Source organism: Epinephelus lanceolatus, chromosome 18, assembly GCF_041903045.1.
Source record: "Epinephelus lanceolatus isolate andai-2023 chromosome 18, ASM4190304v1, whole genome shotgun sequence".
Lineage (NCBI taxonomy): Eukaryota > Metazoa > Chordata > Actinopteri > Perciformes > Serranidae > Epinephelus > Epinephelus lanceolatus.
In genome coordinates this window covers 43,645,718-43,672,500 of record NC_135751.1, presented here as the reverse complement: position 1 = coordinate 43,672,500, position 26,783 = coordinate 43,645,718, and the positions used below count along the sequence as shown (strand labels likewise).

The 26,783-nt window shown below is 44.8% G+C and overlaps 1 protein-coding gene across 4 annotated transcripts in view; it reads left to right on the top strand.

The window, feature by feature from the left end:
- Positions 1-26,783, top strand: part of scn4ab (sodium channel, voltage-gated, type IV, alpha, b) — a 104,094-nt gene that overhangs the window by 54,187 nt on the left and 23,124 nt on the right. For 2 of the 4 annotated variants that reach the window (XM_078161774.1, XM_078161775.1), the window contains exons 11-19: positions 5,332-5,532; positions 10,471-10,579; positions 21,653-21,891; positions 22,131-22,202; positions 22,297-22,398; positions 22,519-22,875; positions 23,323-23,581; positions 23,766-24,010; positions 24,443-24,551. In XM_078161774.1, the coding sequence (XP_078017900.1) occupies positions 5,332-5,532; positions 10,471-10,579; positions 21,653-21,891; positions 22,131-22,202; positions 22,297-22,398; positions 22,519-22,875; positions 23,323-23,581; positions 23,766-24,010; positions 24,443-24,551 (1,693 nt within the window). The remainder of the gene's footprint in view (positions 1-5,331; positions 5,533-10,470; positions 10,580-21,652; positions 21,892-22,130; positions 22,203-22,296; positions 22,399-22,518; positions 22,876-23,322; positions 23,582-23,765; positions 24,011-24,442; positions 24,552-26,783) is intronic. The other 2 variants (XM_078161776.1, XM_033645880.2) reach the window with 2 other exon arrangements.

The window sequence follows — 26,783 nt, the reverse complement described above, 5'->3', positions numbered from 1 at the left end:
GGGGGTGGGGGTGTAAGGAGAGAGGGGGGGTGTAAGGAGGTAAGGTGCACAGTCCTGAGAAAGCTTATGTACAAATTACAGAAAATAAATATGGTGCTATATACAGTGTTGTGTTCACATTATGGAGTGGGATATTGCACATTATGAAGTATTGCACAGAGAGAGTCCGGGGGGTGGGGGGGTGGCAGACTATAAGGTCAGTGCATGTGAGAGTTCAGGGTGGTTATGGCTTTAGGAAAGAAACTGTTTTTGAGTCTGTTAGTTTTTGTCCTGATGCACCTGTTGCGCCTCCCTGAGGGCAACAGGTCAAACAGTTCAAAGCCAGGGTGGGAGCTGTCTTTGGTGATGCTCTTGGCTCTGCTGAGGCAGCTGGAGGTGTAAATGTCCATCAGGGAGGGGAGAGGGCAGCCGATGATCTTCTGTGCTGCCTTTACTACTCTCTGGAGCCTCTCCCTGTCTACAGCAGTGCAGCTGCCGTGCCATACTGTGATACAGTACATCAGCAGGCTCTCGACGGATGAGCGGTAGAAGGTCAGTAGCAGGTTGGAATCCAGGTTGTGCTTCTTGAGGACCCTCAGGAAGTGCAGCCGCTGCTGAGCCTTCTTGATGACCGCTGTGATGTTGTCTGTCCATGAGATGTTGGTGGAGATGAGGACGCTGAGAAACCGGAAGGTGTGGACCCTCTCCGCACACTCACCGTTGATGTGAAGGGGGGCTAGGTTGGTGCTGTGCTTCCTGAAGTTGACGATGATCTCCTTGGTTTTCTTGGTGTTCAGAGTGAGGTTCTTCTCTGAACACCAGGCTGCCAGCTTCAGGTCCTCCTCAATGTAGGCTACCTCGTCTCTCTTCGAGATGAGTCCGACCACCATGGTGTCGTCAGCAAACTTGAAGATGAGGCTGCTGTTGTGGGTCCAACTGCAGTCATGGGTGTAGAGGCAGTACAGGAGGGGGCTCAGCACACAGCCCTGTGGGGAGCCGGTGCTCAGCATCCGGGTGGAGGAGAGGTGGGGGCCAAGTCTCACAGTCTGGGGCTGGTTGGTGAGGAAGTCCTTTATCCAGGCACATGTGAGAGGGGGGAGGCCGAGAGTGTCCAGTTTTGTGATGAGGATGTCCGCGATTATTGTGTTAAAGGCTGAACTATAATCCACAAAGAACATCCGGACGTAGCTCTGCTGCTGCTCCAGGTGGCTCAGCGCAGAGTGGAGAGCTACAGCAATGGCATCTTCTGTGGATCTGTTCGCCCGATAAGCAGACTGGTGGGGGTGGAAGTCTGGGGGGAGATACTCCTTGATGTGCTTAAGAACTAGTCTCTCAAAGCACTTAATGATTACCGGGGTGAGGGCCACCAGACGGTAATCGTTCAGGCTGGTGACGGGAGACTTCTTCGGCACCGGGATTATTGTTGCTGCTTTCAGGCAGGACGGGATGACTGCCTGCCTTATTTTCTAACCCTAACCCTAACCCTAACCCAGGGAGAGGTTGAAGATCCTGGTGAAGGTGAGGGCGAGCTGGTGGGCGCACGCTCTGAGCACCTTGCCAGGTACTCCATCTGGGCCGGCAGCTTTCCTGGGGTTCACTGCCAGGAGCACTCGTCTAACATCATGCTCCTGTACAGTGAGTGGAGTGGTGGAGGAACCAGGTGGAGGTGGGGGCAGGGCTGGAGCAGATGAGTGCTGCTGTGATGTTTTGTAGCGAGCAAAGAAGCTGTTTAGCTCCTCTGCCAGTGGCGCGCTCAGGTCTCCTGTTGACGCGTCATAGTCTCTGAAGTTTGTGATGTGTTGTATGCCCTGCCGCACCTCCTGTGTGTTGTTGCTGGACAGGTGGGACTCTATACTCATCTTATGGTCCGCCTTGGCTTTTTTAATTCCTCTTTTCAGGTCAGCTCGAGCAGCCCTGTACAGAGCTCTGTCACCTGACCTGAAGGCAGCGTCCCAGCGCCTCAAATCAGACTTAATTTCCATAACATCATCATTTCCATAACATCATCATTAGAAATCACTCTATAAATTTCCATTGTTATGCGGATGATACTCAGTTGTATTTATCGATGAAGCCAGAAAAAAGTAATCAATTAACTAAACTCCATAACTGCCTTAAAGACATAAAAACTTGGATGAGCACCAATTTCCTGATGTTAAATTCAGACAAAACTGAAGTTATTGTTCTTGGCCCCAAACAACTCAGAGACTCTTTATCTGACGACATAGTTTCTCTAGATGGCATTGCTCTGGCCTCTAGCACTACCGTAAGAAAGCTCGGAGTAATATTTGATCAAGATTTGTCTTTTAATTCTCATTTAAAACAAACCTCACGGACTGCATTTTTTCATCTGCATAATATTGTGAAAATTAGGCCTATCCTGACCCGAAAAGATGCAGAAAAATTGGTCCACGCTTTTGTTACCTCTAGGCTGGATTACTGTAACTCTCTATTATCAGGTAGCTCTAGTAAGTCCTTAAAAACTCTCCAGCTAATTCAGAATGCAGCAGCACGTGTACTAACAGGAACTAAGAAACGAGATCATATTTCTCCTGTTTTAGCTTCTCTGCACTGGCTCCCTGTAAAATCCAGAATTGAATTTAAAATTCTACTGTTAACTTCTAAAGCTCTAAATGGTCAAGCTCCGTCATATCTTAGTGAGCTCATAGTGCCATATTATCCCACCAGAACACTGCGCTCTGAGAACGCAGGGTTACTCGTGGTCCCTAAAGTCTCCAAAAGTAGATCAGGAGCCAGAGCCTTCAGCTATCAGGCTCCTCTCCTGTGGAATCCTCTTCCTGTTACGGTCCGGGAGGCAGACACCGTCTCCACATTTAAGACTAGACTTAAGACTTTCCTCTTTGATAAAGCTTATAGTTAGGGCTGGCTCAGGCTTGCCCTGTACCAGCCCCTAGTTAGGCTGACTTAGGCCTAGTCTGCCGGAGGACCCCCCTATAATACACCGGGCACCTTCTCTCCTTCTCTCTCTCTCTCTCTCTCGTATTCTATTACTGCATCTTGCTAACTCGGCCATTCTGGATGTCACTAACTCGGCTTCTTCTCCGGAGCCTTTGTGCTCCACTGTCTCTCAGATTAACTCATATCACAGCGGTGCCTGGACAGCATGACGTGTGTGGTTGTGCTGCTGCCGTGGTCCTGCCAGATGCCTCCTGCTGCTGCTGCCATCATTAGTCATTAGTCATACTTCTACTGTTATTATACACATATGACTATTGTCACACATGTATACTGCCAGATATTAATACATATTTTCAACATATTGTACCACAGTAGCCAGAACTATAACTATAATATTATTACTTTCAATAATGTTGTTGTAAGCTACTGTTATTACCTGCATGTCTCTCTCTGTCTCTCTCTCTCTCTCTCTGTCTCATTGTGTCATGCGGATTACTGTTAATTTATTATGCTGATCTGTTCTGTACGACATCTATTGCACGTCTGTCAGTCCTGGAAGAGGGATCCCTCCTCAGTTGCTCTTCCTGAGGTTTCTACCGTTTTTTTCCCCGTTAAAGGGTTTTTTGGGGAGTTTTTCCTGATCAGCTGTGAGGGTCATGAGGACAGAGAGATGTCGTATGCTGTAAAGCCCTGTGAGGCAAATTGTGATTTGTGATATTGGGCTTTATAAATAAAATTGATTGATTGAATTGATTGATTGATAACCAACTTTGTAAAATTGTTTTTATATAGTAAGGGGAGGGAGGGAGAAATATTAATACCTAAGTAACGGAAACTGGTATTAAATGGTAGTGCACCTGATGGGATCTGTTTAGCTGCTTTGTTTACCGGAAAACATTAGCTTCTACTGATGTTTAACTTATAACCTGAAAATGATCCAAAAGTTGTCAAGATTTGTAAAATATCATCTACACAGCTAACTGGGTCGGTGACATATAGCAACAGAGTTGTTTGGGACCAAAAACAATAACTGTTTTGTCTGAATTTAACATAAGGAAATTGGTGCAATGTAGTCGCATCTTACCTCAAGAAAGTCCAGCAAAAAATAAAGAAAAAGATAATAGTCCCAAAAGAATCGCTAAGTCATATATATCGGTGGTCATTCCACTAGCTCAGTCCCTCTTTCATGTGTCGTGTATGCGTTCTTCATAAAACAGCTCCGCTTGCTCCGGGGAATCAAAGATTTGGCTCACACCGTTGAAGGTGACGTGCAGCTGGGCAGGGTAAATCATGCCAAATCATATCCTTTTCTGAAAAAGCATGGATTTCACCTGGTTGAAAGCAGTTCACCTCCTCGCCACTGCAGCACTCAAGTCCTCTTAAAACTTGATGTTATGACCCCGATAGGTCATACTGCGGTGCTCCTTTGCCCATTGTAGCACTCTTTCTTTATCGACGTAGCGGTGAAAGCGCACTATCACAGGGCGGGATCCTTGGTGAGGTTTTGGTCTGAGACTACGATGGGCCCAGTCTAGTTCAGGTCTGGAGTTCGACAGCGCCTCTGCCGCTACTTCTTTGAATAAATCTGCCATAAATTGTCTTATTTCCTTCAGTGTCTTCGGGCAGACCATTCACTCTTAGGTTCTGACGCTTTGAACAAGACACCAAGTCCTCCACGGCAGCCTGGAGAGCACCGTGCTCTTCCATTATCGAAGTTAGTTATGAGCGTAGCTCCACTACATCTTGCTCCAGGCTTGTGATGTTATCCGAATGGGTCGTGAGGGCCGTTTCCATCTCCGAAATTGTAGAGGTGTGTTTAGCCACGGTGGTGGTAATGGACTCAAGAGCCGAATTAATCGGAGCGAGGGCCGCATTCAGAGAGGTGGTGGGCTCCGTAGTGGTGCTTTTCCTAGATTTTTCCAGTTCAGTGATGAGCATTTCCAAAGTAAGGGGGGAAGGCCGCGCAATGTTATTTAAAACAGAGTGTTACACCAAAAACAAACTTGAAAGAATTACGTAACTCACAAATTTTTTTATTACACAGAAGCATGCTCCACACGTCCGTCTTCTACATCGCCAAACCAGAAGAGGCAAGACTTAAAGTTAAGACTTTAAGTTAAGACTAAAAATTAAGACTAAAAGTTAAAACTTGAAATTCAGACCAGATGTCAGTACCACTCAAAGTGGCAAAACATGGTCGACCACGCCTCCTAGGTGACATCACAGTTTCTGTCTCGATATCACTCAGAGAACTTTCCTGAATCTGTCCTGAGATCAGACTGAAACATTTAGTCTGTGAGACGACCTCTGAAAACTTTATTTACAACACACACTCCAACCGTCTGTCTCTCACCTGTCTATCTGCCTGTCTGTTTCTCACCTGTCTGTCTGTCTGCCTGTCTGTTTCTCACCTGTCTGTCTGTCTGTCTGCAGACGCTGAGAGCAGCAGGTAAAACTTACATGATCTTCTTCGTGGTCATCATCTTCCTGGGCTCGTTCTACCTCATTAACCTCATTCTGGCTGTGGTCGCCATGGCGTACGCCGAGCAGAATGAGGCCACCATAGCCGAGGCCAAACAGAAGGAAGAAGAGTACACTCAGATCCTGGAGTTGCTGAAGAAGAGGGAGAAAGAGGTGCGACCGTGTCATTGGTTTAAGCTCTGTCTCTGAAACCACAGTCACAAAACTCCACACAACCTGACCATGACAACTCCCCCCCCCCCCCCCCCCCAGATATATCTGTTATCCAACTCTGTGAACAATTGTGTCTGCATCAATACAGAGAGTAACACACACAACATAACACAAACAGCAAAACACACACGAGACAACACGTACACAACATGACACACATGACATAACACACACAAGACATAACACACACATGACGTGACACACACAAGACATAACACACACAAGACGTAACATACACACGACATAACACAGAAGACATAACACACATGACATTACACACATGACATAACACACAAACGACATAACACACACAATATAACACACACATGACATAACACACACAACATAACACGTACATAACAGGACACACAACATAACACATACACGACATAACACACACAAGACAACATACACACGACATACCACACACACACTACATAACACACATGACATAACACACCCAAGGCATAACATACACACAACACAACACATACAAGACATAACACATACATGACATGCCACACACAAGACATAACACACAAAAATACACATGACATGACAGCTGTAGAATCTAATATATATTTAGATTGCTTCTCCCCAATTTCTCTTCAAGAATTGACCGCAGTGATTTCTTCATCTAAATCATCAACGTGTCTCTTAGACCCCATCCCAACTAGGCTACTTAAGGAGGTCTTTCCTTTAGTTAACACTCATATATTAGATATGATCAATATATCCCTATTAACAGGCTATGTACCACAGTCTTTTAAGGTAGCTGTAATTAAATCTCTCCTAAAAAAGCCCACCCTGGATCCAGAGGTGTTAGCCAACTATAGACCAATATCTAATCTTCCCTTTATGTCAAAGATCCTTGAGAAAGTAGTCGCAGACCAGCTGTGTGATTTTCTCCAGGATAATAATTTATTTGAGGAATTTCAGTCAGGATTTAGAGTGCATCATAGCACTGAGACAGCTCTAGTTAAAATTACAAATGACCTTCTGATTGCTTCAGACAAAGGACTCGTCTCTGTTCTTGTTTTATTAGATCTTAGTGCGGCGTTTGACACAATTGACCATCAAATTCTACTGCAGAGACTGGATCACTTAATTGGCCTAAAAGGTTCAGCACTAAGCTGGTTTAAATCTTATTTATCTGATCGTTTTCAATTTGTTGACGTTCGTAATGAATCATCCTTACGTACCAAAGTTTGTTTTGGAGTTCCGCAAGGTTCTGTGCTCGGACCAATCCTATTTACTCTATATATGCTTCCTTTAGGTAACATCATTAGAAATCACTCTATAAATTTCCATTGTTATGCGGATGATACACAGTTGTATTTATCGATGAAGCCAGAAGAAAGTAATCAATTAACTAAACTCCATAACTGCCTTAAAGACATAAAAAATTGGATGAGCACCAATTTCCTGATGTTAAATTCAGACAAAACTGAAGTTATTGTTCTTGGCCCCAAACAACTCAGAGACTCTTTATCTGATGACATAGTTTCTCCAGATGGCATTGCTCTGGCCTCTAGCACTACCGTAAGAAACCTCGGAGTAATATTTGATCAAGATTTGTCTTTTAATTCTCATTTAAAGCAAACCTCACGGACTGCATTTTTTCATCTGCGTAATATTGCGAAAATTAGGCCTATCCTGACCCGAAAAGATGCAGAAAAATTGGTCCACGCTTTTGTTACCTCAAGGCTGGATTACTGTAACTCTCTATTATCAGGTAGGTCTAGTAAGTCCTTAAAAACTCTCTAGCTAATTCAGAATGCAGCAGCACGTGTACTAACAGGAACTAAGAAACGAGATCATATTTCTCCTGTTTTTCTCTGCACTGGCTCCCTGTAAAATCCAGAATTGAATTTAAAATCCTACTGTTAACTTATAAAGCTCTAAATGGTCAAGCTCCGTCATATCTTAGAGAGCTCATAGTGCCATATTATCCCACCAGAACACTGCGCTCTGAGAACGCAGGGTTACTCGTGGTCCCTAAAGTCTCCAAAAGCAGATCAGGAGCCAGAGCCTTCAGCTATCAGGCTCCTCTCCTGTGGAATCATCTTCCTGTTACGGTCCGGGAGGCAGACACCGTCTCCACATTTAAGACTAGACTTAAGACTTTCCTCTTTGATAAAGCTTATAGTTAGGGCTGGCTCAGGCTTGCCCTGTACCAGCCCCTAGTTAGGCTGACTTAGGCCTAGTCTGCCGGAGGACCCCCTATAATACACCGGGCTCCCTCTCTCTCCCTCTCTCTCTCTCTCTCTCTCTCTCTCTCTCTCTCACTCTCATCCTATTACTGCATCTTGCTAACTCGGCCATTCTGGATGTCACTAACTCGGCTTCTTCTCCGGAGCCTTTGTGCTCCACTGTCTCTCAGAATAACTCATACCGCAGCGGTGCCTGGACAGTGTGACGTGTGTGGTTGTGCTGCTGCCGTGGTCCTGCCAGATGCCTCCTGCTGCTGCTGCCATCATTAGTCATTAGTCATACTTCTACTATTATACACATATGACTATTGTCACACAAGTATACTGTCTGATATTAATACATACTTTCAACATATTGTACCACAGTAGCCAGAACTATAACTATAATATTATTACTTTCATTAATGTTGTTGTAAGCTACTGTCATTACCTGCATCTCTCTCTCTCTCTCTCTCTCTCTCTCTCTCTGTCTCATTGTGTCATATGGATTACTGTTAATTTATTATGCTGATCTGTTCTGTACGACATCTATTGCACGTCTGTCCGTCCTGGAAGAGGGATCCCTCCTCAGTTGCTCTTCCTGAGGTTTCTACCGTTTTTTTTTTTCCCCGTTAAAGGGGTTTTTTTTGGGGAGTTTTTCCTTATCCGCTGTGAGGGTCTTAAGGACAGAGGGATGTCGTATGCTGTAAAGCCCTGTGAGGCAAATTGTGATTTGTGATATTGGGCTTTATAAATAAAATTGAAAATTGAAATTGAATTGACATGACACACACACGACATAACACACATGATATAACACACACATGACATAACACACAAACGACATAACACGATATAATACACAAACACATGACCTACACACACACACAACATAACACACGTGACATAATACACACATGGCATAACACACGACATAACACGTACATAACATGACACACAAGACATAACACACACAGGACATAACACATACAAGACAACATACAAACGATATAACACACAAGACATAACACACACGACATAACACACACAAGGCAAAACATGCACATGACACAACACACACAAGACATAACACATACACGACATGACACACACAAGACATAACACACAAAAACACACATGACATTATAAACACACACAGCATAACACACATGTGACATGACGCATAACCACATGACATAACAAAAGCAGACATGACATAACACACATGACATGCCATGCATCACATGACATAACACACGTGACATATTACATACACTACATAATGCACTCGTGACATAACAGATACACATATGGCATAACACACATCACAGTACAAACACAGACGACATAACACACACGACATAACGCACATGACATAACACACATGACATAACACACATGACATGAAACACACACGACATAACACACGTGACATAACACACACATGACATAACAGACGACATAACACAAACACATAACCTACACACACGACATAAGACACGACATAACACAAACACCCATGACATAACACACATACACGACATAACACACACATGACATAACACACACAACATAACATAAACACGACATAACACACACAACATAACACACACATATGACATAACACACAATCATCAATCAATCAATTCAATTCAATTTTATTTATAAAGCCCAATATCACAAATCACAATTTGCCTCACAGGGCTTTACAGCATACGACATCCCTCTGTCCTTATGACCCTCACAGGTGATCAGGAAAAACTCCCCAAAAAAACCCTTTAATGGGGAAAAATGGTAGAAAGCTCAGGAAGAGCAACTGAGGAGGGATCCCTCTTCCAGGACGGACAGACGTGCAATAGATGTCGTACAGAACAGATCAACATGATAAATTAACAGTAATCTGTATGACACAATGAGACAGAGAGAGAGAGACAGAGAGAGAGAGAGAGAGAGAGACAGAGAGAGAGAGAGACACAGAGAGAGATGCAGGTAATGACAGTAGCTTACAACAACATTAATGAAAGTAATAATATTATAATTATTAATATTCTGGCTACTGTGGTACAATATGTTGAAAGTATATATTAATATCTGGCAGTATACATGTGTGACAATAGTCATATGTGTATAATAACAGTAGAAGTATGACTAATGACTAATGATGGCAGCAGCAGCAGGAGGCATCTGGCAGGACCACGGCAGCAGCACAACCACACACGTCACGCTGTCCAGGCACCGCTGCGATATGAGTTCATCTGCATACACACACGACGTAACACACACACACACACACACAACATAACACACATGACATAAGACACACACACTTGGGTCGGTCTCTTTTATGTTTACCATCTGGTGTCCAGTGAAGGGCAGTTCAGGTGACGTTGTCCTGCTGTCTACGGATGACATGTCCAATCCAAGAACACACATGACATAACACATACAAAAGTACAGGTGTGTAAAGTACAGGTGTGTTCTCCAACCATTAAACACACTGTCGTACAGAGGGGGGATTTTGTTTTCTCAAAACTTCGAACACTCCTCAAAAACAAATAAAGCACGGATCAAAGGTCAAAGGTTAGGGTGTGTCATGATCTTGGGGTCCAGTGGTTTCAGAGACAGAGCTTTAAATCTCTGCTGGTGTTACAATATTAACAGAAATCAGACTAAACTGTTGTTACAGCAGGCGGCCTGCAGGGCGGAGCTCTCGGAGAAACAACACTCAGCACCACAGGAGAAGAACTCATCTGCAGAAACAAAGACCCACGAGCAAGAACACACTGCCATGGAAGGTACACACACACACACACACACACACACACACACACACACACAAACACTCACACAGGCTGTATCCAAATGTCCACCCACGTATCACGTAAAGTCTGCAAGCTGCTGACTAAAGTCGCAGTGATCAATAATATAAGATCCACCTTTACTGATCCCACAATTGAGAAATTCCAGTGTTACAGCAGTCGAGTGTAAAGAGTCAGATTAAAGATTTCAATATCTGAAAACTTAAAAAAACTAGGCATGCAAAAAAAAGTACAAAAAAATACAATAAACAGCAATAAATAATAATAATAATAATAATGAGCAGTGGATAAAAAGTGAACATATTTAGTGCAAATTGAATATTGTATGTGCAAATAAACAACAGCAAGGGGGACAGCAATGCTTATAGTGGTGTAAAGTGTCCATCGTGTCCCCAAAGTGTCCATAAAGTGTCCATAGTGTCAGTAAAGTGTCCATGGTGTCCCTAAAGTGTTCATGGTGTCCCTAAAGTGTCCATAGTGTCCCCAAAGTGTCCATAAAATGTCCATGGTGTCCCCAAAGTGTCCCTAAAGTGTCCATGGTGTCCCCAAAGTGTCCATGGTGTCCCTAAAGTGTTCATGGTGTCCATAAAGTGTCCATGGTGTCCCCAAAGTGTCCATAAAGTGTCCATGGTGTCCCCAAAGTGTCCATGGTGTCCCTAAAGTGTCCATGGTGTCCCCAAAGTGTCCATAAAGTGTCCATGGTGTCTCCAAAGTGTCCATAGTGTCCCCAAAGTGTCCATAAAGTGTCCATGGTGTCTCCAAAGTGTCCATAGTGTCCCTAAAGTGTCCATGGTGCAGTTTACTGTGAGTAGTGCTGGTTATGTAGCCTGACAGCAGCAGGCAGGAAGGACCTGCGATAGCGTTCCTTCACACACTTTGGGTGAATCAGTCTATCGCTGAAGGAGCTCTCCAGAGCTTTTATCTCCTCCTGCAGAGGATGGGAGTCATTAGTCCTCCTTTCTCCCACCACCTGCACAGAGTCCAGAGAGCATCCCAGGACAGAGCTGGCCTTCTTGATCAGCTTGTCCAGTCTCTTCCTATCTGCAGCCGAGACACTGCTGCCCCAGCAGACCACTCTGTAAAAGATGGCTGATGCCACCACAGTGTCAAAGAAGGTCTTCAGGAGCACCCCCTGCACTCCAAAAGACCTGAGCCGCCTCAGCAGGTAGAGTCTGCTTTGGCCTTTCCTGTACAGTGCTGTTATGTGATCAGTCCAGTCCAGTTTATTGTTAAGATGAACACCCAGGTACTTATAAGATGTCACCATCTCAATGTCCTTTCCCTGGATGTTCACCGGTGTTGGGGGGAGGGGTCTGTGCCTGCGGAAATCCACCATCAGCTCTTTGGTTTTACCCGCGTTGATCTGAAGGTGGTTCTTCAGGCACCAGTCCACAAAGTCCTGGTTCAGTTCTCTGTACTCCCTGTCGTCCCCATCTGTGATGAGGCCGACGATGGCAGAGTCGTCAGAGAACTTCTGCAGATGACAGGTGGGGGAGTCGTATGAAAAGTCTGCAGTGTAGAGGGTGAAGAGGAACGGTGCCAGCACTGTCCCCTGTGGGGCCCCTGTACTGCAGACAACCAAGTCCAATACACAATCCTGGGTCCTGACATACTGCGGCCGGTCCATGAGGTAGTCCAGGATCCAGGATGTGAGGTGATTAGCCACCCCTATGTGCTCCAGTTTGTCCCTCAGAAGTGCAGGCTGTATGGTGTTGAAAGCGCTGGAGAAATCAAAGAACATGAATGCCGTCAGTCTGTCTGCTCATCAGTCTGTCTGCTCATCAGTCTGTCTGCTCGTCTGTCTGTCTGCTCATCTGTCTGCTCGTCTGTCTGCTTGTCTGTCTTACTGTCTGCTCGTCTGTCTGCTCATCTGTCTGTCTGTGTGTCTGCCTGCTCGTCTGTCTGTCTGTCTGCTCATCTGTCTGCTCGTCTGTCTTACTATCTGCTCGTCTGTCTGTCTGTCACACGTTCATTCACAGTAAAGTCTGTCACATGTTCACTCACAGTAAAGTCTGTCACACGTTCACTCACAGTAAAGTCAATCAATTCAATTCAATCAATTTTATTTATAAAGCCCAATATCACAAATCACAATTTGCCTCACAGGGCTTTACAGCATACGACATCCCTCTGTCCTTATGACCCTCACAGCTGATCAGGAAAAACTCCCCAAAAAACCCTTTAACAGGGAAAAAAAACAGTAGAAACCTCAGGAAGAGCAACTGAGGAGGGATCCCTCTTACAGGACGGACAGACGTGCAATAGATGTCGTACAGAACAGATCAACATAATAAATTAACAGTAATCCGTATGACACAATGAGACAGAGAGACACAATGACACAAAGTCTGTCACACGTTCACTCACAGTAAAGTCTGTCACACGTTCACACACAGTAAAGTCTGTCACACGTTCACACACATGACTCCCCCTTCAGTAAAGCTGTACCCCCTAGAATCATTTGAGACACAATTAATAATTTTTGAACAATGCAGTAGTATTTATTGAAAGCACAATGTAAGCGGTGCTCATTATAATCGCGCAATAATGTGCTATTTAAATCTTAAAAGATTTAGTCCCCCCCTTCCATTCCTAGTAGTGGTATATCCCACACTCTTTCCAACGGGCGGGGCTGCTTGGCAGCAGTAGCAGCGTGTGGCTGGACCCACTGTCCACATCGCGCATCGCAGGGTAAGATGTTCACTCACACAGACACAGTTTAACTTTCACAAGTTACAAGTTCTCTAAAATTTTACTGTTTATTGTCCCCCCAACTATGAAATGGGATTTTCGCCCCTGCAGTAAAGTCTGTCACATGTTCACTCACAGTAAAGTCTGTCACACGTTCACACAGTAAAGTCTGTCACAGGTTCACTCACAGTAAAGTCTGTCACATGTTCACTCACAGTAAAGTCTGTCACACGTTCACACACAGTAAAGTCTGTCACACGTTCACACACAGTAAAGTCTGTCACATGTTCACACAGTAAAGTCTGTCACAGGTTCACTCACAGTAAAGTCTGTCACACGTTCACTCACAGTAAAGTCTGTCACACGTTCACACACAGTAAAGTCTGTCACATGTTCACTCACAGTAAAGTCTGTCACACGTTCACACACAGTAAAGTCTGTCACATGTTCCCTCACAGTAAAGTCTGTCACACGTTCACACACAGTAAAGTCTGTCACATGTTCACTCACAGTAAAGTCTGTCACACGTTCACACAGTAAAGTCTGTCACATGTTCACTCACAGTAAAGTCTGTCACATATTCACTCACAGTAAAGTCTGTCACACGTTCACACAGTAAAGTCTGTCACAGGTTCACTCACAGTAAAGTCTGTCACACGTTCACTCACAGTAAAGTCTGTCACACGTTCACACACAGTAAAGTCTGTCACATGTTCACTCACAGTAAAGTCTGTCACACGTTCACACACAGTAAAGTCTGTCACATGTTCACTCACAGTAAAGTCTGTCACACGTTCACACACAGTAAAGTCTGTCACATGTTCACTCACAGTAAAGTCTGTCACACGTTCACACAGTAAAGTCTGTCACATGTTCACTCACAGTAAAGTCTGTCACACGTTCACACACAGTAAAGTCTGTCACATGTTCACTCACAGTAAAGTCTGTCACACGTTCACACAGTAAAGTCTGTCACATGTTCACTCACAGTAAAGTCTGTCACATGTTCACTCACAGTAAAGTCTGTCACACGTTCACTCACAGTAAAGTCTGTCACACGTTCACACACAGTAAAGTCTGTCACATGTTCACACAGTAAAGTCTGTCACAGGTTCACTCACAGTAAAGTCTGTCACACGTTCACTCACAGTAAAGTCTGTCACACGTTCACACACAGTAAAGTCTGTCACATGTTCACTCACAGTAAAGTCTGTCACACGTTCACACACAGTAAAGTCTGTCACATGTTCCCTCACAGTAAAGTCTGTCACACGTTCACACACAGTAAAGTCTGTCACATGTTCACTCACAGTAAAGTCTGTCACACGTTCACACAGTAAAGTCTGTCACATGTTCACTCACAGTAAAGTCTGTCACATGTTCACTCACAGTAAAGTCTGTCACAGGTTCACTCACAGTAAAGTCTGTCACATGTTCACTCACAGTAAAGTCTGTCACATGTTCACACAGTAAAGTCTGTCACAGGTTCACTCACAGTAAAGTCTGTCACATGTTCACTCACAGTAAAGTCTGTCACACGTTCACACACAGTAAAGTCTGTCACACGTTCACACACAGTAAAGTCTGTCACATGTTCACACAGTAAAGTCTGTCACAGGTTCACTCACAGTAAAGTCTGTCACACGTTCACTCACAGTAAAGTCTGTCACACGTTCACACACAGTAAAGTCTGTCACATGTTCACTTACAGTAAAGTCTGTCACACGTTCACACACAGTAAAGTCTGTCACATGTTCCCTCACAGTAAAGTCTGTCACACGTTCACACACAGTAAAGTCTGTCACATGTTCACTCACAGTAAAGTCTGTCACACGTTCACACAGTAAAGTCTGTCACATGTTCACTCACAGTAAAGTCTGTCACATATTCACTCACAGTAAAGTCTGTCACACGTTCACACAGTAAAGTCTGTCACAGGTTCACTCACAGTAAAGTCTGTCACACGTTCACTCACAGTAAAGTCTGTCACACGTTCACACACAGTAAAGTCTGTCACATGTTCACTCACAGTAAAGTCTGTCACACGTTCACACACAGTAAAGTCTGTCACATGTTCCCTCACAGTAAAGTCTGTCACACGTTCACACACAGTAAAGTCTGTCACATGTTCACTCACAGTAAAGTCTGTCACACGTTCACACAGTAAAGTCTGTCACATGTTCACTCACAGTAAAGTCTGTCACATGTTCACTCACAGTAAAGTCTGTCACAGGTTCACTCACAGTAAAGTCTGTCACACGTTCACACACAGTAAAGTCTGTCACATGTTCACACAGTAAAGTCTGTCACAGGTTCACTCACAGTAAAGTCTGTCACACGTTCACTCACAGTAAAGTCTGTCACACGTTCACACACAGTAAAGTCTGTCACATGTTCACTCACAGTAAAGTCTGTCACACGTTCACACACAGTAAAGTCTGTCACATGTTCACACAGTAAAGTCTGTCACACGTTCACACACAGTAAAGTCTGTCACATGTTCACACAGTAAAGTCTGTCACACGTTCACACACAGTAAAGTCTGTCACATGTTCACTCACAGTAAAGTCTGTCACACGTTCACTCACAGTAAAGTCTGTCACACGTTCACACACAGTAAAGTCTGTCACACGTTCACGCACAGTAAAGTCTGTCACATGTTCACACAGTAAAGTCTGTCACAGGTTCACTCACAGTAAAGTCTGTCACACGTTCACTCACAGTAAAGTCTGTCACACGTTCACACACAGTAAAGTCTGTCACATGTTCACTCACAGTAAAGTCTGTCACACGTTCACACACAGTAAAGTCTGTCACATGTTCCCTCACAGTAAAGTCTGTCACACGTTCACACACAGTAAAGTCTGTCACATGTTCACTCACAGTAAAGTCTGTCACACGTTCACACAGTAAAGTCTGTCACATGTTCACTCACAGTAAAGTCTGTCACATATTCACTCACAGTAAAGTCTGTCACACGTTCACACAGTAAAGTCTGTCACAGGTTCACTCACAGTAAAGTCTGTCACACGTTCACTCACAGTAAAGTCTGTCACACGTTCACACACAGTAAAGTCTGTCACATGTTCACTCACAGTAAAGTCTGTCACACGTTCACACACAGTAAAGTCTGTCACATGTTCCCTCACAGTAAAGTCTGTCACACGTTCACACACAGTAAAGTCTGTCACATGTTCACTCACAGTAAAGTCTGTCACACGTTCACACAGTAAAGTCTGTCACATGTTCACTCACAGTAAAGTCTGTCACATGTTCACTCACAGTAAAGTCTGTCACACGTTCACTCACAGTAAAGTCTGTCACACGTTCACACACAGTAAAGTCTGTCACATGTTCACACAGTAAAGTCTGTCACAGGTTCACTCACAGTAAAGTCTGTCACACGTTCACTCACAGTAAAGTCTGTCACACGTTCACACACAGTAAAGTCTGTCACATGTTCACTCACAGTAAAGTCTGTCACACGTTCACACACAGTAAAGTCTGTCACATGTTCACACAGTAAAGTCTGTCACACGTTCACACACAGTAAAGTCTGTCACATGTTCACTCACAGTAAAGTCTGTCACACGTTCACACAGTAAAGTCTGTCACATGTTCACTCACAGTAAAGTCTGTCACATGTTCACTCACAGTAAAGTCTGTCACACGTTCACACAGTAAAGTCTGTCACACGTTCACTCACAGTAAAGTCTGTCACATGTTCACGCACAGTAAAGTCTGTCACAGGTTCACTCACAGTAAAGTCTGTCACACGTTCACTCACAGTAAAGTCTGTCACAGGTTCACTCACAGTAAAGTCTGTCACATGTTCACGCACAGTAAAGTCTGTCACAGGTTCACTCACAGTAAAGTCTGTCACATGTTCACGCACAGTAAAGTCTGTCACAGGTTCACTCACAGTAAAGTCTGTCACATGTTCACGCACAGTAAAGTCTGTCACAGGTTCACTCACAGTAAAGTCTGTCACATGTTCACTCACAGTAAAGTCTGTCACATGTTCACTCACAGTAAAGTCTGTTACATGTTCACTCACAGTAAAGTCTGTCACAGGTTCACTCACAGTAAAGTCTGTCACACGTTCACGCACAGTAAAGTCTGTCACAGGTTCACTCACAGTAAAGTCTGTCACATGTTCACTCACAGTAAAGTCTGTCACACGTTCACTCACAGTAAAGTCTGTCACAGGTTCACTCACAGTAAAGTCTGTCACACGTTCACGCACAGTAAAGTCTGTCACAGGTTCACTCACAGTAAAGTCTGTCACACGTTCACTCACAGTAAAGTCTGTCACACGTTCACGCACAGTAAAGTCTGTCACACGTTCAACAGAACGATGTGTGATTGGTTACATTAGGAACCTTCCTGTCTGTGTGTTTGTTGTTTCACTACAAAAATAAAACATAAATTCATCTCGTCTTCAGTCTGTGATGTTTCCACAGATTTCTGCTTCCTGATGTGTCGAATATTAAATCTGTCCGACAGCTGCTGCAGGAACTGTTTCACATATTCAGAAGATTTGGGGGTTTTTTGTTTGGTTTTTTTAGTCAGCTATTGAAAAACAGTTTTACACCCATATTGCAATGAACTGTGGGTAAATAAATAACTGAAGTCCATCAGACTGGATGAAATGTGGATTTGGAAAGAACGGTGGAAATCACAGACTTCCTGTAAACGAACCCACAAAATCACCAGGTGAAGTTTGGACATTTGGATTCAGCCAAAAACACACACAGACAAAATGAAGTAAATTCAGACAATATAAACATGATATGTTTATAAAAACAACACTGGTGACATCACAGGAAGTGTGACACCAACATTTTCTGACAGCCAATTAAAAAACAGAGTTTTATACCCTGGACAAAGCGACAGCTCTATTTTCAGTGTTTCTGTCTGAGTCTAACTCATGTGTCATATTGTAGCAAGGCAGTAACTTATAAAAGGAACAATTGAAGTCGTTTTTCAACCACACTCATGCCATAGAACCACAGCAACACACACCTCAAAGATTTTCAGATGAGTTTAACAGTGAAAATGAGCTATATGGCTTATGGAAATAAGGAACTCCAGATGGCACTCTGTCAGAAGACTCCACTCGCAAATATCCGAATGGGACTGAGCTCGAAATGCAACAATGCTGGTGTGTATTGCAAAAGCGTTGTCAATCACAAAGGGGTTCAGCCTCTTAGACAGTTCCTCCAATCATCATGCAGACACTGAGCGTCCTTTCCCGCCTACTGCTCCATTAGGTCCTAGGGAAGCTGAGCCTCCCTGGAAGTGACGATTTTGTCACATTTATCCAATGAGCTTCTCACTTTGCTGCATGAAAAGAACCTGCTCAGTCATCTATGACAGGGAGGTCGCGTTTGAAAACTGGTGGTAAACAGCTGATGTTTGAACATCACAGTCATGGGGCTCTAGTTTCCCGGCGCAGCGCAGGGTGGCGAACCCCGCACAGAGCTAGTTTCGAGCAGCGCAACCCGAGGCGCACTCAGTTTGTCCGTTTGTCCGTCCTGGAAGAGGGATCCCTCCTCAGTTGCTCTTCCTGAGGTTTCTACCGTTTTTTTCCCCCGTTAAAGGGGGTTTTTTGGGGAGTTTTTCCTGATCAGCTGTGAGGGTCATAAGGACAGAGGGATGTCATATGCTGTAAAGCCCTGTGAGACAAATTGTGATTTGTGATATTGGGCTTTATAAATAAAATTGATTGATTGATTGATTGATAGTTTGGCAGACCGAGGTGCGCTGAAATGGGTGTGGCGGCGCAGCAGGGGGAGGTGTCGACAGATCCAGCTTGGCGCAGTGACAGTTTCGTGCCAAAAGGCTTCGCCGAAGGTGCGCTAAAAGCTTGCCAACTGAAACCAGGTCTACTGTCAGCACAGGGGGAGCGCAGCCGGTGTAAGCCGAAGGTTGGCTGACCGGCGGACAGTGCGCACACATCACCAAAACCTCACAGGCAGGTTTCCAGAATGTCAGGCACATTAACGATGCAATAAATACCCAAAAACCACTATTCAATGCAACTATCTGCAATCAGCACATAAATGTATCTCTATATCGACTGTCCCGTCACATCTGATGTCAGATCAAAGGGGATTGGCACCGTTTGGCACATTTGGCACGCGTAATGGAAACCCAACCTGATTTGATTAAACAGCTGCAAACTAATGAGTTCACATTTCTCTCAGCCAACCACAAACAGCCACAGCATCAGATAGGGAGTATATATTCAGCATCTGTCATCTTAGAAAAGTCAAAAGAAAAGAAACAGAGTGAGACTGCGAGAGAGAAAGAGAGAGCGGGCGCGCACGAGAGAAACGCAACATTGATTTACAGTTGTGGTGACCTCCTCCCAGGCTACCTTTGCATCATCAGCCCGTGAAGGTCTGCTCACAGTTCCGTATATTCAGACACTGCAAGCTTGGACCCCCCGGACCAAAACATCAGTTTCCTCCTGGGAGAAGTTTGGCCGTCTGGCGCTGCTGCTCTCTTCTGCCATGGCGAATTGAGTAAACTCTCATTACATCTTTGCGTGGCGCATTTAAGGGCGAGGAGAGGGGCTCATTTGTGTGATGTGTGTAAAACCCACTACACGCCTTCTCTCCTCCCTCTTTCCGACTTGCGCAGGTAGGAGGGACGGAGGTGGGACAGATGAGTAGCTGCGCTAGCACGCACCGTGTGCCAAACTTGCAAAATCCGCCTGGCCACACCCAGTTGGCAAAGCGCAGGTGCGCTGCGCCCCCGCCTCGCCCGGTCTGCGAAACTAGAGCCCATGATGTTAAACACGTCGTAGTGTACATTTAATGCAATGTAAATTCTTATTTTAATGTAAATTCAATAGTGCATATTTGACCATTTCTTCTATGAAATTTTAGGGGAAGTTCAGCCTCACTTGTTGTCTCAGAGCAATCGCCCCTGGTTCGTACAATCAGGAAGTGTTACGGTTTGTGTGAAGTTAGGGTTCGTACATTCAGGAAATGTTTCACTTTGTGTGAAGTTAAATTATCGGGTCAGTTTGTTTTAGAAAAGTTTTAGTGTGTGAAATTAGAGTTTGTATGTTCAGGAAGTTATGGTTTGTGTGAAGTTAGGGTTTGCACTTTCAGGAAGTGTTTCACTTTGTGTGAAGTTAAATTATCAGGTCAGTTTGTTTTAGAAAAGTTAAACATAAAATCTGTCGTCAGTCACTTTGAATATAGCATCAGTGAAATAAATGGAACATTTGATGGATGTAAAAGATGAAGACGGAAACATTTATGCTCACTGCTCTTCACGGTCGACCTGATGTACAACACCTGACCAATGACACCTGACCAACGACAACTGACCTACGACAACTGACCTACGACAACTGACCAACAAACACCTGACCAATGACACTTGACCAATGACAACTGACCTATGACAACTGACCAACAAACACCTGACCAATGACACCTGACCTACAACAACTGACCATTACACCTGACCGGCAAACACCTGACCAGTGACACTTCACCTACGACAACTGACCATTACACCTGACCAACAAACACCTGACCAATGACACCTGACCTACGACAACTGACCATGACACCTGACCAGCAAACACCTGACCAATGACACCTGACCTACGACAACTGACCGTTACACCTGACCGGCAAACACCTGACCAGTGACACTTCACCTACGACAACTGACCATTACACCTGACCAACAAACACCTGACCAATGACACCTGACCTACGACAACTGACCATGACACCTGACCAGCAAACACCTGACCAATGACACCTGACCTACAACAACTGACTATTACACCTGACAAACAAACACCTGACCAATGACACCTGACCTACGACAACTGACCATGACACCTGACCAGCAAACACCTGACCAATGACACCTGACCTACGACAACTGACCATGACACCTGACCAACAAACACCTGACCAATGATACCTGACCTACGACAACTGACCATGACACCTGACCAACAAACACCTGACCAACAAACACCTGACCAATGACACCTGACCTACGACAACTGACCAACAAACACCTGACCAATGACACCAGACCTATGACATTTGAAGGGAGACTGTGAAGAACAAGAGCAATCAGGTTCTGAGATCATTTGAACCTCAAACACATGGCACAGTGTCGTATGTTGCACAATGCTGTTTGTGATTTATGAAATTGGGTTTCAAAAATGAAATTGATTTTAACCCCAAACAGGAAGAGGAAATGACTCTTTGACCTGTGAAGATCAAACTGCGTCAGTCACTGAGAAATATGAGATGAACTTTGATTGAAGGATGTATGGAGCTCATCATTTGACCAACCTGCTGTGTGTTTCAGAGTTTGCAGATGAACAGAGGCCCTGTCCTCCATGTTGGTACGCCTTCGCCAACATCTTCCTGAAGTGGAATTGTTGTGGCTGTTGGCGGTGGGTCAAACGGGGCCTCTACATCTTCGTCATGGACCCTTTTGTCGACCTCGGCATCACCATCTGTATCGTCCTCAACACTGTCTTCATGGCAATGGAGCATTATCCAATGACAGAGGAGTTTGAGGAGCTTCTGAGCGTGGGAAATTTGGTCAGTGATGAAGAAAAGTCATTTCTGTCGACACAGTAGAACCAGTGGAGTCTACTGCGCTTTACTAACCCCACTACTGTGGTACTGTAGTACAGTATTACCACAGTAGTATAGTAGTACCACTGTGGTAATACTGTACTACTGTGGCACTTCTTCAGTTTGACCTAAGAAGGACTTCTGATCCCTGACCTGATCCCTGACCTCTGATCCTTGACCTCTGACCTCTGCCCCTGTCTCAGGTCTTCACGGGGATCTTCACAGCTGAGATGGTTCTCAAACTTCTAGCCATGGACCCATACTACTACTTCCAGGTCAGACTTCCTGTTTGTTACCAGCTCAGTGATGATGACTGACAGCTGCTCCCATGGTAACATGTCTGTGACTGTTCTGTTGCCATGGTTGCAGGTAGGCTGGAACATCTTTGACAGCATCATCGTCACCATGAGTCTGGTGGAACTGGGATTGGCTAATGTTCAGGGCCTGTCTGTGCTGCGCTCCTTCCGATTGGTCAGTCTGTCATCACAATCCAATTATCTACCTGTCTCCTCACCTTTTATCCTACCTGTCTTATCACCTGTCAGGTCACCTGTGTGTCTACCTGTGTGTCCTCATCTGTCTCATGTCCAGATGCGAGTGTTCAAGCTGGCCAAGTCATGGCCAACCCTCAACATGTTGATAAAGATCATTGGGAACTCAGTGGGGGCTCTGGGGAACCTAACCCTGGTGTTGGCCATCATCGTCTTCATCTTCGCCGTCGTTGGCATGCAACTGTTCGGAAAGAACTACAAAGACTGCGTCTGTCGCATCTCACTCGACTGCGAGCTTCCTCGCTGGCACATGTACGACTTTTTCCACGCCTTCCTCATCATCTTCCGAATCCTGTGTGGAGAGTGGATTGAGACCATGTGGGACTGCATGGAGGTCTCAGGTCAGGCCATGTGTCTGATTGTCTTCATGTTAGTCCTCGTCATTGGAAACCTGGTGGTGAGTCTCTGCAGGCACAAAGATCCTCTCTGACCTGAACCTGATCAGTGTGTCATTAATCCAGCAGAGCCCAGCAGGGCTTGGGGAGAACATAGAAACAGCAACAAAGTCTGAAACATCCAAATTCTGTTTCTGTTCTTTTTGCAGGTTCCAAATCTGTTCATGGTCTTGTTTTAGGTCCCGAACCTGCCCCTGGTCTTGTTTCAGGACCTGAACCTGCCCCTGGTCTTGTTTCAGGACCTGAACCTGCCCCTGGTCTTGTTTCAGGACCTGAACCTACCCCTGGTCTTGTTTCAGGTCCTGAACCTGTCCCTGGTCTTGTTTCAGGTCCTGAACCTGCCCCTGGTTTTGTTTCATGACCTGAACCTGTCCCTGGTCTTGTTTAAGGTCCTGAACTTGTCCCTGGTGTTGTTTCAGGTCCTGAACCTGCCCCTGGTCTTGTTTCAGGTCCTGAACCCATTCCTGGTCTTGTTTCAGGTCCTGAGCCTGTTCCTGGTCTTGTTTCAGGTCCTGAACCTGTTCCTGGCCTTGTTGCTGAGCTCTTTCAGCGGTGATAATCTGGCAGCTCCAGAGGACGAAGGAGAAAACAACTTGCAGATTGCCATCAACAGGATCAGTCGAGCCGTGTCCTGGATGAAGACCTGGATTTTGGAACATATCTGGACTTTAATGGGAAAGAAGGTCCATGTTGACCCAGACCACCTGGGTAAAACCAGACCTGAAACTTTACTGACTTATTCATCTACCACTGGTTCAGATTTGTTGTTTGATGAGAAAAATTCAGATGGAATCAGAATGTGTGTGTGTGTGTGTGTGTGTGTGTGTGTCAATGTGGGTGTTTTTTCTTTCTTTTCTTTCATGTTTATGAATTTCCTGAATTTCCTCATCAGCGGTCGACAGTGACAACAAGACGAAGGAGCTTTTGGCTTTGACCTTTGTGACCTCAGACGAGCCACTGTCAGAGGTCAAGTCCCTCAGCTGTGACCGTGGCAACCTGAGCAGCAACTATCACAACATCGCCTGCCTGAGGGTCCCCATCGCCGAGGCCGAGTCTGACTTCGAGACGCCTGATGATGATGATGATGATGATGATGACGAAGATGAAGACGAGGAGGAGGAAGAAATGCACTCACAGGTAGTCTGAGACAGGTGTGACCCTGAGTCCAGACAGACACACAGACAGATGGACAGAGATACAGACACACAGACATACAGACAGACAGTCAAATGGACAGACACACAGACAGATAGACAGAGATACAGACACACAGACATACAGACACAGTCAAATGGACAGACACACAGACACATAGACAGACAAACAGACAGAGACACAGAAAGACAGACAGACACACAGACAGACAGAGACACAGACAGACACACAGACAGAGGCACAGAAAGACAGGCAGACAGACACGCAGACAGACAGACGGACAGACACGCAGAAAGACAGACAGACAGAGAGACAGACAGACATGAATACAAACCTGGATGTTAATTTAAACGTGAACCTGACGACAGGAGGTTGGTGATCTCAGTGTAAAATGTACTTCCTGTGATTGCTCAGTGTGACAAGTCGTCGGTCTGCAGCACAATACAAAAACTTCCTGAAGTTCAGGATGACGAAGACGATGAAGACTCTAATACAAACACACCTGTGGACTGCTGCAGTGAAAGTAAGGATACATACACACACACATATATTTACACACACACGTTTACACAGGTGTGTAACAGAGATCTGATCAGTGTTCAATAAAATGTCTCTGTGAATCAGTTTTTATATTTCCAGCTGCAACGCTGTGATCAATTCAATCAATAAATTTTATTTATGAAGCCCAATATCACACATCACAATTTGCCTCACAGGGCTTTACAACATACGACATCCCTCTGTCCTTATGACCCTCACAGCTGATCAGGAAAAACTCCCCAAAAAACCCTTTAACAGGGAAAAAAACGGTAGAAACCTCAGGAAGAGCAACTGAGGAGGGATCCCTCTTCCAGGACAGACAGACGTGCAATAGATGTCGTACAGAACAGATCACGCAGTGGAGCCCCAGTAGAGTCCAGTTAGTGACATGCAGTATAGCCCAGTTAGTGACAGGTAGTAGAGCCCAGTTAGAAACATGTAGTAGAGCCCAGTTAGTGACATGTAGTATAGCCCAGTTAGTGACATGTAGTAGAGTCCAGTTAGTGACATGTAGTAGAGCCCAGTTAGTGACATGTAGTAGAGCCCAGTTAGTGACATGTAGTAGAGTCCAGTTAGTGACATGTAGTAGAGCCCAGTTAGTGACATGCAGTAGAGCCCACTTAGTGACATGCAGTATAGCCCAGTTAGTGACATGTAGTAGAGCCCAGTTAGTGACATGTAGTAGAGCCCAGTTAGTGACATGTAGTAGAGCCCAGTTAGTGACATGTAGTAGAGCCCAGTTAGTGACATGTAGTAGAGTCCATTTAGTGACATGCAGTAGAGCTCAGTTAGTGACATGTAGTAGAGCTCAGTTAGTGACATGTAGTAGAGCCCAGTTAGTGACATGTAGTAGAGCCCATTTAGTGACATGTAGTAGAGCCCAGTTAGAGACATGTAGTAGAGCCCAGTTAGAAACATGTAGTAGAGCCCAGTTAGAAACATGTAGTAGAGTCCAGTTAGTGACATGTAGTAGAGTCCAGTTAGAAACATGTAGTAGAGCCCAGTTAGTGACATGCAGTAGAGTCCACTTAGTGACATGCATTATAGCCCAGTTAGTGACATGTAGTAGAGTCCAGTTAGTGACATGCAGTAGAGCCCAGTTAGTGACATGCATTATAGCCCAGTTAGTGACATGTAGTAGAGCCCAGTTAGTGACATGTAGTAGAGTCCACTTAGTGACATGCAGTAGAGTCCACTTAGTGACATGCAGTAGAGCCCAGTTAGTGACATGTAGTAGAGTCCAGTTAGTGACATGCAGTAGAGCCCACTTAGTGACATGCATTATAGCCCAGTTAGTGACATGTAGTAGAGTCCAGTTAGTGACATGCAGTAGAGCCCAGTTAGTGACATGCATTATAGCCCAGTTAGTGACATGTAGTAGAGCCCAGTTAGTGACATGTAGTAGAGTCCACTTAGTGACATGCAGTAGAGTCCACTTAGTGACATGCATTATAGCCCAGTTAGTGACATGTAGTAGAGCCCAGTTAGTGACATGTAGTAGAGTCCACTTAGTGACATGCAGTAGAGTCCACTTAGTGACATGCAGTATAGCCCAGTTAGTGACATGTAGTAGAGTCCAGTTAATGACATGCAGTAGAGCCCACTTAGTGACATGTAGTAGAGTCCAGTTAGTGACATGCAGTAGAGCCCACTTAGTGACATGCAGTAGAGCCCAGTTAGTGACATGAAGTAGAGCCCAGTTAGTGATATGTAGTAGAGCCCAGTTAGAAACATGTAGTAGAGCCCAGTTAGAAACATGTTGTAGAGTCCAGTTAGTGACATGTAGTAGAGTCCAGTTAGTGACATGTAGTAGAGCCCAGTTAGTGACATGTAGTAGAGCCCAGTTAGAAACATGTAGTAGAGCCCAGTTAGTGACATGTAGTAGAGCCCAGTTAGTGACATGCAGTAGAGCCCACTTAGTGACATGTAGTAGAGCCCAGTTAGAAACATGTAGTAGAGTCCAGTTAGTGACATGCATTATAGCCCAGTTAGTGACATGTAGTAGAGCCCAGTTAGTGACATGCAGTAGAGTCCACTTAGTGACATGTAGTAGAGTCCACTTAGTGACATGTAGTAGAGTCCAGTTAGTGACATGTAGTAGAGTCCACTTAGTGACATGCAGTAGAGCCCAGTTAGTGACATGCAGTAGAGCCCAGTTAGAAACATGTAGTAGAGTCCAGTTAGTGGCATGCATTATAGCCCATTTAGTGACATG